We start from the raw sequence: 14,010 nt of genomic DNA, 5'->3' as shown, positions 1-14,010 counted from the left end.
GTGAGTTTGGCTACTCCCATATTTCCAATTGGTTTTATGGTGAAACCGCAACTTTCTTCATGGTGTAAGAGTAAGTTGTCCCATGTGTGAAGCCTAACGGCCACATGTGCTTTGAGTCACCCTATTGTGTTGCTCACGTGTTAGTCTTCAAAATCACCATATGTGAGGGGCGTGTTGAGAATGGATCTCACATTGATGAGAATAGGGGACCTTCCATGTGCTTATAAGTAGTTGTGCTACTTCTCATGTTGCCAATTGGTTTATGGTGGAATGTTAACTTTCTCCACCCACATTGGTGAAAGGAGAAACCTTGCAAGGGCTTATAAGAGGTTGGAGTACTCCACATATTGTGGCAATTAGATTTATGATGGGACCTTAACTTTCTTCAAAGTGATATGGAAAAAGGAATGACGAATATTGAAAATAGAAAATTTAATAGATACATATATCAATCTAACGACTAAAACACTTGTATTACATAGCATTAAAGTCACACCCCTTAATTAGAGTTTAGAAACAGTGGATTATTGCCAAGGGGAAATGTCCTCATCATCCATTACACTAGTCATGGTGGTCGTAAGAAGAATCTCCTAGGTGCACTTGTGCAATACGGCATTGGTACTTTGAGCATTCAATTAAACCTCATTTTCCTAGCTCTTTTTATACATTCAAAAATAATTAAGTTGATTTTTTTTAGGTTGCATACTTCATAATTAAATGCAATTTCAACGTGAAAACTGTAATGATTTTGTGGTTCTTTGACATCATCCGACGACCCAGATTAATTTCATCCATGGGCATTCCATAAGTAGGGTTTGCATGGTTAGGTTGCCGTGCTCTTGAAGGTAGGGCACCCAAATATACTCATTGCATTTACGCTATGTGTACAGCACAAGTTTAGACCATGACCACAATATTCTCGAGAGTTGACCAAAAGTACTCTTAAATTATCAGTTGAGAGACAAATCAAAGTTGTAACCCTCATTAATATGCATAGGCTTCCACTGGAAGACCGACTGATTTCAAATTCTGAAGTGCAATCAGTCGCACGCTTAAAATACAAATACAAATGATTATATTGCATTGCCTGCCATTTCACAGAATGATAGATGGGAACACGTGGCACCCATTATCCACCCTCATGAGGCATTGAATTTGTGATGTGGGCCATGTATAGGGTATAGGCATTACAATACCTCACAAACTTAGGACAAGTAATATTATTTTTCTTCAAATTCTCTTTTCATTCCGTTCTCTCTCATTTAAACAATCACGATTAAATCATGTCAACATTTTATATTAATTTATTTAAAGAAAGAGAATGAAAAAGAAGAAAGTGAGAGAGAAAGAGAATGAAGGGGAGAAAATCCTATTCCAATTTGGTTCAAATTGGTAATAGCCGCGACTAAAACAAAAAATATAATTTGTCCTTCATTGCTTCGAGCTCTCTCAAAACCTCGATCTTGATCCGAACTTCCTATGTTCAATCTTTTACAACAAAAGTTCCCAAGTCATTTACTATCAGTTTATAGATTGTTCTGTATGAGAAGTACACAATGACTGTTTTGAAATTTCAATAACATCTCCTTATAATAATACTCCAAATATATTATCGATCATGTAAATATGTAACTCAAACTTAGAGTCTAAACATATAACATGTTACATATTTGGTACCAAATTATTATACTTATCCTTGAGTAAAAATGAAAACTAAAAAGTCTTGTTCAAATGGGTGAAAGTTGTCAGTATTGTAGAGCTTTGAGAACGAATAGGAGGCTTCTAAGTCCATATGTTTTCCATAGAAGTATTCATTCGGTTTCAAAAGATCAAGGCCCACGCGGTTTTAGCATGAAATTAAAAAGGTCTTTGACAGAAATAGAAGTAGAACCAGTTGGCAGTTCCCACTCAGACCGCTAAGAGCAATTGACCTCCAATTAAGCTGGCTCTTTCTTTCTTAATTCTCTCTATCAATGACTTGTTCAAGTAGCCCAATTAGCGGACATAACACGGTAATTTGTCTCGTTTTCTACTGAATTACGCAAATGGATTACAAGCAATAAACACGAAAGCAATCATTTTATTGTTGAAATAGAATACTACACTGATGTAGTGATAACTGATGAGATTGTAGAAAAAGCGTTAGCGGCCTACTACTGGTCACGCTAATAGTATTTTCTGCATTCATATGGTACAGTTGAGAGAAGTTTTATCACAAAAAACATCAGTGTAACTAGAAGGAAAATTTGTTGTTTGACGTGTGATTTTTGTATTCATCATGTGGCTCATAAGAAATGTTTATGGCCTCATTTGATTTTAGTGATTAGATTCGAATAGATTACTCTCTAAATTCAAGATATAATAATATTGAAGGTAGAAAATAATGATTTTTTTTCTCTTATTTTAAGGAGATTAGAAGAGGATTAGACATGAAATAAACTTCTCACTTCTAATCCTACCATTTCATGGAGGATTGAAAACTTGAAATATATAAATTTTCTTCTTGACTAATCCATCTCGTACGTCCAAGTTAACCACAATTTTTTCATTTCTTCTTTATGATACCTTAAAAATAGTGACTTATCCATTCCAACGTAATCCTCCATTCTAAACAAAGTCGATTTCTATCTCCTTTATCATGTGACTAGAGAGAACTTTTACGGTAATTCATGAAAATCGCATATGAGAGAAATATAAACACATGATTGTATATAACATGCGATCTGACAGTTTTTCCCGTAGCTCATTGGAAGCAGAGACTTGATACCCAGATGACCATACTTATCACATGTAGGACTAAGTTGATACAGGGTCGAATATGTTGGCATCACATGCAGGGAAAATGGCTGCTCGTCCTAAATTGGACAACGTGGAGAGCCGCAGGATTTTTTGGAAAATTCAAGCGTAACCCAGAAAATTTGTATAACAACAATAGCATTTGGATTTTGGACCTAACCTTATCATGAATTGACTCTAATATTAGAGATTTTATTTATTATTGTTATTATTATTTAACAACGGGAGAGGGGAATTGGAATTAGAACGTTTTTTAATGATAGATTCAAAAGTACAACTATACAAAAAGCTTTTGTTTTGAACTTTTACTAATAGATAAGAGCTCATTTGAAAGTATTTTTAAATTGATTGAAAGCATTTTTTGTGAAAATATTTTTGGAATCAATCCTTGGTAAAAATGCAAGTAAATCCTAAAAAATCACGTGAAGTGCTTCATGATGATTCTTGTAGGAAGCACTTAAAGTGCATTTATAATCCAAAAATATTTTCTCTAAAAACGCTTCCAATTATTACAAAAGTAAATCCAAACCAGCCCTAAAATTTATTAAACTATTTTCCTGAACTTTTTCCCTAGTGCCGATTAGTTCCGTAAGCTTTTGTTTTGGGCAATTATATTTCCCTATGTTTCATTTAAATTTTCGTTAATATTGTCACATTTCAAGAAATGTAAACTATCAAACAAAAATAACATTAAATGATCAACATTTGAACTTTTTGGGGCAAAACGTTGAATTGAACGTGGGTAAAAACGAAGATATATTCGTCATTTACATTAGTTCGGGGAAAAATGGTCTGAATAAAAATTTAAGGAAGTAACTCTCAATGATATAAGTTCAAGGGAGAAATCAACAATATACTTTGTATCGTATCTGTTATAATAAATAATTGACCAAAAACATATATGTTGTGAAGAATAGGTTATTGTACTCAAAATTCAGAGAGAAAATTGGAGCCATTGGTCCGTGGAGTTTACCACACTTAGGGTTTTATTAATTTTTATATTATCTAAACTAACTATTAACAAAAAAAAAATATGAACCAAAAAGGGATGAAAAGATCAAATTAACCTTGTCAACAAAACTAAAGAAATATAACCAGTTAAAATTTATGGCCAGTATAGTAAGTTAAACACAATAATTTTACTATTTTTTTTTTTTTCTCAAAGCCCAAGAGCCAAATCAGTTGCCTCCAATTTCTCTCTCATGTCTTTCTTTCAAATAAAATAAACTTTTGATAACAAAATAGTTATCTAGAAACAATCACTAAAGAATGAACAACCTCTTCAGCTAAGAAAAATCCTTTGAAGGTCATCACCAACAAGTTCTAGTGGCCATTTTATAATTTCTCTCTTTGTCTTATTTATTTTTTTAAAAAAGACAAAGAAAAATTAATAAGCACATGTATAGCATGTGTACAATTGTTTTTTTTATTTTGTCAAACGATAGATTTATTAGATTATATATTAAATTAGGAAGCTGACGGAGTTCGAACTCATATCGTGATGCAAGTGTAACATTCATCTTCATCACTGTAGTAGAAAACCACCAACACAACAAAATTTTCAATTGATATGATTATTCACCTTAACTGCACAATTAGTGATGTCATCGCATTTAATATTGAATTTATATAAGTGAATGTTAACATAAATTATAAAAAATATGGTAAGTGTAGGCCTGCCATTTTGTCTCCTTGTTGGAAATGACATTAGCTAACAGCTGGATAGCGGAACCTTGAAGTTATATTGATCTTTTGACTTGCAGTCAAATTACATACTGGTTGAAGAGGACCCGGCTTCTCTGTCCTCTTAGTTTTCATACACTTTTATTCTTTTTTATTTTGTGGGATCACGATTAAGTCAAGTTAATATTTTATATTGATTTTTTTTATAGAGATAATAAGACAAAAAGTAATAGTGATATTAAATGTTGACGTGGTTTAACCATGACCGCACAAATAGGAAGAGATGAGAGTGTATGGGAATTGCGAAGGTAGAGAAGCCAGGTCCGGTTGATGACATGTTCAACTTTTGGATGGTTCGTCTTTGGTGGTCTTTTTTATTTTAGAATGGTAAGTAGGAAAAAAAAATAGTATTTTCTCAATACAATCATGATCGCTTATTTCGCGTACAATTTATTACGTAATTGTCTAGATGATACAAGAAAATTTGAGTTTTGTGTGCTAGCAAATAAAAAATGTAAAGCAATATAATTGGGTTTGGGCTCAAATTGAACCAAACTATAGTTTGGTTTGGTTTGATTTGGTTTTGTAAAAAATGGATATTGCATCTTTTGGTGAAATCTAATTTGGCTGTCAATATGATTCTACAAGGTGCGAGTGACAACCATCCTCTTGGTAAATTGATGCAAACTTGCCATGAGCTGCTAGACAAAGATTGGAATTGTGTTTATCATGAAATGAATTTTGTAGATAATGAACTTGCTAACTTGAGTTTGTCGTATTCTCTTAGTCCAGTTTATTTTGATCACGCTCATGCCTCTTGTGGACATCTCCTAGTGTCATACGTTGATTAGATCTCTAGACCTGGTGATGTTTTGCTTTATTTTCTCTTTGGGCGTTTAGCACCGTTTTTTACCAAAAAAAATAAATAAAAATAGCTTTGATAAACAGAACGTAACGAAACCATTATATTATACTTGACTTGGCCGTGGTGTTTTGGGGCAAACCCAATCCACTCGAGAATGTGTCCATCCCTAAATGAAAATCCTTTGCATTCAAAAATCAAGTCTGATAGCCACTTAATGCTACGGTTTAGTGATATTTCTCTTCTTGTGAAAGGTCTTAAGTTCGATACCTGCTAAAGGTGAATTTGAATCACATTATTGCAAGCCAATTGTAAAGCTTAGCCCACTTCCACACCCACTTAATACCAGAAAATATTGTTCGTTAAAAAAATATACGCCAGGTATGGTGGTCAAGTGAAAGTCTTGAGAGAACGTCCTAATTACACTAATAACTCAGTTGAAGTAGGTCGGGCTTGACCGCAATCTACATAATTATACAAACACAAAGCATTCAAAACCAACTAATAATTAAGGGTTGAAAATCTCCTCTCAAGTGTCCCAACCCTTAATTAAATATCAAACAATCACTTGAACCGTTAATTATACATCAAACAATCACTACAGCAATCATGAGAACCAAGAAAATTAAGGTCATGAATGAATCACGCACCAGAAAGGGCAAAAACGAGTGCAGAATTCAATGTATTTCTAAGTGCAAACATAACGAACAGGCTACTAGTCTACGGCAGCAGACAACATTCCTGGACCAGCTAAATTCAAATATACATTGGCAGTGCAGAGAAAATGGTCAAAGGTCCTGTACTTGCGTCACCTTGGGTTGGGAAAGACTAAAGGCTGCGGTGGAAAAGCATCCATGCCGAAAACGGGAAAATTTTGTGAAGTAACACCCCAAGACGTCGACTGATAGCACGCGACAGCGATGGGTTTGTACTTCAGACTGAACCAATAACAGTTTGAGAGAGAATTTATTGCCGAAAAGAAAGAAGAAATCCAGTCACAATAATCAACCACAATCATTACATTTGGAAAAGTTTTAGGTAAAGGTTCTGTCTAGATGTCTTTATAACTCCGTTAAAACAGAAACACTCCTCTTGTTTATCAACTAGGATCATGACCGAAATGCTCAATCAGATAGAAAAGAAAAGCTAATTCAGCTGCTACACCTATACCAAGTTTTACTAGCTCAAGAGAATTCCAAAATGACCAAGAACAGTTCACACACGCGTGACCAAAGAAAATGTTAATGCGCCACGCAAAGAGCATAAAATGTTAGACCAGAAGTGATGTGGTAGTCAATAGGGGGCCAGGGTAATGGCAAATCTATCCTCTCCTAAGAGCCTGTCTCGGGTGTGAGCCCATGCAAAAACACCACTATGATATGTCCAAAAACTGAATTCCTGAAAACTGTGGCTGTTAACTACCATTTCTAGATATAATAATGCTACAAAAACCAGTGTAAGTTCGAATGGTTGCTGTATTATATCTGAAGCATGCTGTAGGTATGGTACATCGGAACATTCACTTTCTCAATAAAGTATAAGTATTCTGATGATCAAGCTGCGTATAAAGCATTTTGAAAAAGTACGTCATAGTGAAATAACATACAGCACAGAATAGCTATCCTACAAACAGACCATGATTGTACCACCATCAAACTAATCTATGATACGCACACCAATGCCTTAAAATCCTACATTATAGCTAATCCAAAATTTGCAATTATAGCTTCCACAAAAGGGGAGGGAAAAAATTGGATTTGGCCAAATTTTGGTAAAAAATAATAACTCAACGGCAACCTGTTCATAACATTACCAGATACGTATGTTAGAAACAAAACGAAAACAGAGGAAGTGGAAGCCCAACTGCTTACCAGACAATCTAGGTCAGCTCAGAGGGAGGAAGTAACTGTCTGCAACAATTTATCACTCCCAGCTTTGTTCTCATCCTCAAAGAAGTCCTGCAGTGCAATCATCTTAATAGTGCTAGACTTTAGGCTCTTTATTGCTTCTGCAGTTGCCAAAGCTCCGGCAATAGTTGTTATTACTGGAATCTTGTAAGCAAGGCCCAACCTCCTCAGTTGCCGTCCATCAATCTGATCGAGTGCATCACCCGAACTTGTGATCACCATTAATTGGATTTGCCCATTGGCAACCATATCAGCGGCATGAGGCCGCCCTTCATGAAGTTTCAGCACTCGTTCCACTGGAAGTTTTGCTAACTCAAGAATATGAGCCGTCCCAGAAGTTGAAACAATCTTGAATCCAAGTCCTAAAAAGGCTTTGGCAATCTTTTCAAGATGAGGCTTGGTCAAATCATTTAAGCTGAGGAACACTGTGCCAGCAAGTGGCAGCTTCTGCCCAGCAGAAATCTGCGCCTTGGCGAATGCAATGGGAAACTCATAATCAATACCCATCACCTCCCCAGTGCTACGCATCTCAGGCCCCAGCAACACATCACAGCCTGGGAACTTCTCAAATGGAAGAACAGCTTCCTTTACTGATACATGTGCAGGAATGACCTCTTTTGTGAAATTTAGATCATGAAGGGACTTCCCAGACATGACAAGAGAAGCATATTTTGCCAATGGATGCCCAATCACCTTTGACACAAAAGGGACAGTACGGGAAGCACGAGGGTTTGCCTCAAGTAAGAAAACGTCTCCAGACAATGTAATTGCATACTGACAGTTCATCAGCCCACATACATTCAGCCTCTTGGCCAATTTTGTAGTCCATGTCCTAATTGTGTCCAAGCAAGAAGTAGGGATAGTTTTTGTTGGAATCGAGCAAGCAGAGTCTCCAGAATGGACCCCAGCCTGTTCAATGTGCTCCATTATCCCACCAATGACAACATTCCCCTGAGAGTCGGCAAGTGCATCGACATCAATCTCAATGGCATCAGATAGATACTTGTCAATCAACACAGGGCGCTCTGGGTCCACCTCAACAGCATTTTCGAGGTAGGTCGCAAGTTTTTCGTCACTATATACAATCTCCATGGCTCGGCCACCCAATACATACGAAGGCCGAACAACAACTGGGTACCCAATGTCCTTCGCAATGGCAACAGCATCAGCTTCACTCTTGGCAATACCTCCTTTTGGTTGTTCAATCTTTAACTCATTAAGGATTGTATTGAACTTCTCCCTGTCCTCAGCAGCATCTATGGAAGCTGGTGAAGTACCCCAAATGCGTACGTGTCCATTCCCACTTGCACATTTAGGCTTGTTTTCATCTAGATACTGCTGAATAGGAAGTGACAGCTTCAACGGTGTTTGACCTCCAAACTGCACAATGATGCCATCAGGTCTTTCCAAATCAATTATGTTCAGCACATCTTCGACAGTTAGTGGTTCAAAATATAGACGGTCACTTGTGTCATAATCTGTGGATACTGTTTCAGGATTTGAATTCATCATTATTGTCTCATATCCTGCTTTCTGTAGAAGGGAAGGGAGAAGCAGGCAAATCAATAGAGGATTTGAGCAAATTACATCTCTTAAATGCACAGGCACCATCTATTCATTAAATTATAAAAAAAAGGGTAAAACTTGCAGAGGCCAAGTATAAGTAATGGCGGCCAATGTATAACTATGTTTGCATGTATGTGCATTAATGACACAGGAGGGATTCCTTAAAACTTGCAGAGGCCAAGTATAAGTAATGGCGGCCAATGTATAACTATGTTTGCATGTATGTGCATTAATGACACAGGAGGGATTCCTTCTTCCAGTAAGCTCGTTGATAAAACATACACACCAAATTCAATAAATCCATAGATCTATTTTAGATATGCAAGTAACAGAACTACTTTTCAAGAACAAGATACTACAAATGCATCAAATGATATTGCATCTCCAAATTTCTTATCTACTGCCACTGAAATTGAAGTGTATCACACTCACCGACCCCAAGTCTAAATCCCATAGGCATCTTACTAGAGTAATCTAATTGTAGTATTGAGGAGAAAAAGGTCTGATTGCCCAACTTGTAACTGCCTAGTTAAAAAATTCATGAGTAGGATCTATTATTATTAAGCAAATATATCTAAAACCAATTGTGTTCAGCTAAAGCAGCCTATTAACTAAAAGTTAGGATATCTAGGTTTTGCTTAGAAACTTAGGTTCAGGAACGTAGGCAAGTGGGCAGTTAACATATCAAAGACAAACCTGAAGTGCAAAGGACGTGTGGCAACAACAGTAGTCAAACTCGATCCCTTGGCCAATTCGATTTGGTCCTCCACCTAAAATCAAAACCTTCTTACTTTGGGTGGGAGCTGATTCACACTCATAGTCATAGGAAGAGTACATGTACGGAGTATTGGCCTCAAATTCTGCAGCACAAGTATCCACCCGCTTATATGCTGGAGCAATACCTAATGATAGTCTCTTCAACCTGACAACTTTTTCAGAGGATTTAGTGGCAAAAGCTATCTGTTTGTCACTGAAACCTCTTTTTTTCACTTCGTAGAACTCATCCTTTGTTAAATCAGATAAGTTTCTAGCCAGGAGGTATTGCTCCACATCTACCAGCTCCTTAAGCTGTGTGAGGAACCATTTGTCAATGAAACTCAAGTCATGAATATCATCGACCTTCATACCCCTCTTCATTGCAGCATATACGGCATGGATGCGGTCTGGGTTAGGGACTCGGAGGCTATACTTCAATTGTTCCCAATCCCAGTCAAGCTCCTTAATTTTAGCACAGCCCCATCCAGAGAAACCACATTCCAAAGATCGAACTGCTTTCTGAAACGACTCCTGAAATGTGCGACCCAGTGCCATTGACTCACCAACAGATTTCATTTGTGTAGTCAATATTGGTAGTGAACCTGGAAATTTTTCAAATGCAAACCTGGGAATCTGCACAATTCAATACAACGAGAACAAATAAGAAATGACATACAAACCAGGTCTAAAAGTGCATGGGATAACAGAAACATACTGCTAACAATGAAATGAACAACGACAATAATTGATGACCTTCCTTCATGCATAAGTAATCGTGATTTAGTAAAGTATCCAGGAAGCTGATGGACAATGATTATCTAACATTATAAAAAAAAAGCTAAAGCCCCGTCTAAGGTCTAACCATCGCATCGTTGCTAACATGTGACTAAACAAGTATAAGGCACAACGTGTTTATCAGAGTGTTTAATTAGAGTGCTACGTAAAGGGTAATGAAAAAGCACTTGCCTTGGTCACTACATAATCTATGGAAGGCTCAAAGCTCGCCGGGGTTTTCTTTGTAATGTCATTAGGTATCTGATCCAAGGAATACCCAACCGACAACTTGGCAGCCATTTTCGCAATGGGAAAACCAGTAGCTTTGGATGCCAAAGCTGAGGACCGAGACACCCTCGGGTTCATCTCAATCACCATAACCTCACCATCGACAGGATTAACCGCAAACTGCACATTGGAACCGCCACATTCCACTCCAATCTCCCTTATGATAGCAATGGAATAGTCCCTCAGCCGCTGATACTCCTTATCCGTCAAAGTCTGAGCCGGGGCCACAGTGATCGAATCCCCTGTATGAACCCCCATTGGGTCAATATTCTCAATGGAACATATAATCACTACATTGTCAGCCAAGTCCCTCATCACCTCAAGCTCGTACTCCTTCCATCCCAACAATGACTTCTCAACCAAAACCTGAGACGTCACACTAGCCGCAATCCCCGCCTTACAAATGTCCTCAAATTCTTCTCTGTTATAAGCAATGCCACCTCCGGTTCCTCCCAAAGTAAACGCCGGCCTGATAATCAACGGAAACTCCCCAATCTCATTCGCAATTTTGATACATTCCTCCAAAGTAGTCGCAATCCCAGATGGCGGCGTCTTGATACCTATGTTCTTCATGGCCTGCTTGAACAAGTCCCTGTCCTCTGCTTTCTTGATGGCATCCAGCTTCGCTCCGATCAATTCGACCCCGTATTTGGCCAAAGCCCCGCTCTCGGCCAGTGCCACGGCCAAATTCAGCGCCGTCTGGCCTCCCATTGTTGGCAACAGAGCGTCAGGCCGCTCCTTCTCGAGCACCTGCTCAACCAGCTCGGGAGTCATGGGCGTAATGTAAGTCTTGTCGGCCAAGTCCGGGTCGGTCATGATCGTGGCCGGGTTGGAATTGATCAAAACGACCTCGTATCCGTCCTCCTTCAGCGCCTTGCACGCCTGAGTCCCCGAGTAATCGAACTCGCAAGCTTGTCCAATCACAATCGGCCCGGCTCCGAGAATCATGATCTTCTTAATGTCCGTCCTCTTCCCCAGCTTCGGCGCCGCCCCTTCCTTCGCCGCAGCAGCTCCGCCATTACCCGAGTCGCACTGGACCGAGTTGACTCGGTGACTCGTACGGTTGGGGAAAGTGGCGAACAGCGACGGAGATGATCGGAGGCGGAGAGCGGGGGAGGATGAGCTTCGCGCTCCGAATTTCTTGGAGTAGAGGACGAAGCGGAAGCTGTTTGGTTTCGACGAATAGAGCTTGGAGTTGCCGAAAATTGAGAGCTTCGAGGAGAGAACCTCGCTGTGGCTGAGGCAACGGTCCATTTCTGTTGCGGGAAATGGAGACTGTCACGGAGGAGGCTGAGAGATTAGAGAGAGAAAGAGGAGAGAGGAGAGAGATGTAGATTTGGGGATTAGGGTTTAGGGAGGTTTAGAGGATATCCAGTTTTGTGCTGTTGGAAGTGTATGTCAGTGAGTGAGTGGGGCTTTGGGAGTGTTTGTTTTTAGCTGGCGGGGGAAGGAAAAGGATCTCCGCCGCATCCTGTTTGTGGCGATCCGGAGCTAAGCTTGTTTATCGCATAGCTAAGGTTGTTCATCGCATATCGTAAAATTAATTTTTGTTAATTATATATATTTAATTTAAAATTTAAAATTTAAAATAATTTTTAATTGTATGATATACGATGAATTGAATGATTGTGATTGTTTAATCTTCTGAATCCTTACAAAAAAAGATACGGTGAGGATCATTTTCCGTGGGAAAGGCAATGCAACAGTACAGGCGGCGACGCCGTACTGTGCAACTAAGATTTTAGGGTTTTTGTTTTGTCAAATCATATTAAATGTTTTGTTTTGATTTTTAACTTTTATTGGATTTGGACTTTCAACGACTCAGCCCATAATCAAACACTAAGGACGAACATATGGAAAACGTTTTTATTACAATTGTGATTAAACCGTTATTAATTCACACGTTACAATATAAATTTAACAAAACATTTTTTTTTTGTCAAAAATTTGATAAAACATTAGGAGATAGCTAATACTTTATGAACATAGACAATAACTTTAATAAGTACGTACTCCTACAATTGTATCCTAACAAAGAGTTGCTTATGTACAATTTAGAATTGGGTATCCAAGCTCATACCCGAAATCGAAAGTATTTATTTTCCATAACGGCTTTTATTCATAAAGAAAGACAAATACATCATACTTATGTGATGATCATGATGTAAAAGAGAGACATAAATGGTAAGGTGCATTTTAATCAAGTGATAATCGTGATGAGAGAAAAAAACACAATAAGAAATATACAACTGTTACAAGACAAATTATCCCCTCAAGAATGTCATGCCCCATGATAGACAAATGACACACATAAACCTGTCATCCTTCAAATTTCAAACGGTAAATCCTAAACTACAAGCAACTCTACAACAATTAAAAGATACAGTAAATTTATTAACCGTGATTTAACTTTTACAATATTGTGGTCATTCATGAGATCCAAGTAACAGTTGACATTTTCTCTCTTTCGACTTCAATTCCACGAGATCCAAGTAAATTATTCTCCAGATCGGCTTGACAATATTGGATAGTTTGAGACTTAAAATGAAAGCAATGGTAGAAAAGTCAGGCAGTTGCAAGTTCATTGGGAAAAATGAGATTTTCATCAAAGCATACGAGGAATATAAACAAAAAACTTTCAAAGTTTAAGTATCCTTCATTATTCCTTTTGATTGTATAACCGTCAAATTAACTTTCATTTCTATTACTTATATGAATCAAGCACCCTGAGTTTAATTCTTATAACACTATTTTTCTAATGATGTGAGTTTGATAGATATTAGTTCTATAGTGCGTGGTAGCAAAGGTCCTTAAATTGTACTCCACGTTTAGTTTTCGTTCTTGAACTCTCATATTAGTTTCTCACATCTTCCAACTTAACTTTGCATTGCATGATTCGTACATACGTCAAATATGTCTTCTTTTTCGTCAAAGTTAAGGGCACAATGGTCTTTTCATTCTAAAAAAATCTAGTTTTTTTTTTTTTTTTTTAAAGTGCTTGGCTCCTCAAAGTTAAGGAGGATTTAGTCCTCAAAATACTTCATGGCCTATCCACAGAATATAGTGCTTATGATCAGAACAATTTATATTATAAATATCAATGTAAAGATTACTTCTACAAAAAATCAATTTTATAAAATCGTTTAGCCAAAGAAAAAAAAAATCAAACTTTGAGGCCAAATTGAACAAACAAACCTGCAAACAATGATTTGGTTAGGATCTATTTCGCCCATAGTTTAGTGAAAATTGAACAAGATCGATCCGTTATATCATTAGCTTGATTGCGATTTGATTGTGAAATCGATTTAAACCAGAACGCGCCCTCCTCTAGGACTCATATCTCATCACTTAACAAAGTAGATAATCAAGGATAAAACT

The 14,010-nt window shown here is 37.6% G+C and overlaps 1 protein-coding gene across 2 annotated transcripts; it reads right to left on the bottom strand.

The window, feature by feature from the left end:
* Positions 1–5,746: 5,746 nt before the first annotated feature.
* LOC137715804 (carbamoyl phosphate synthase arginine-specific large chain, chloroplastic-like) lies at positions 5,747–12,113 on the bottom strand. 2 transcript variants are annotated; one of them, XM_068455152.1, is made up of 4 exons: positions 10,537–12,113; positions 9,511–10,203; positions 7,213–8,781; positions 5,747–6,279 (listed from the first exon to the last, which is right to left on the bottom strand). In XM_068455152.1, the coding sequence occupies exons 1-3, from the start codon at positions 11,884–11,886 to the stop codon at positions 7,231–7,233; spliced, it is 3,594 nt and encodes a 1,197-aa protein (XP_068311253.1). In that variant the 5' UTR covers positions 11,887–12,113; the 3' UTR covers positions 5,747–6,279; positions 7,213–7,230. The 2 variants fall into 2 exon arrangements, with proteins under 2 accessions (XP_068311253.1, XP_068311252.1); XM_068455151.1 differs by lacking the exon at positions 5,747–6,279 and having other exon boundaries at positions 6,848–8,781.
* Positions 12,114–14,010: the final 1,897 nt, after the last annotated feature.

The sequence above is a fragment of the Pyrus communis genome, chromosome 14 (genome assembly GCF_963583255.1).
Source record: "Pyrus communis chromosome 14, drPyrComm1.1, whole genome shotgun sequence".
NCBI classification, from domain to species: Eukaryota; Viridiplantae; Streptophyta; class Magnoliopsida; order Rosales; family Rosaceae; genus Pyrus; species Pyrus communis.
The sequence above is the reverse complement of the archived record's forward strand: the minus strand, read 5'-3'. Positions and strand labels throughout refer to the sequence as shown.

Coding starts and splice junctions, on each gene's coding strand:
- LOC137715804 (XM_068455152.1), bottom strand. CDS start 11,886: ATGGACCGTTGCCTCAGCCACAGCGAGGTTCTCTCCTCGAAGCTCTCA. Junction 10,204..10,536: donor TAGATTATGTAGTGACCAAG/GCAAGTGCTTTT, acceptor TGAATTGTGCAG/ATTCCCAGGTTTGCATTTGA. Junction 8,782..9,510: donor ACACGTCCTTTGCACTTCAG/GTTTGTCTTTGA, acceptor TCCCTTCTACAG/AAAGCAGGATATGAGACAAT.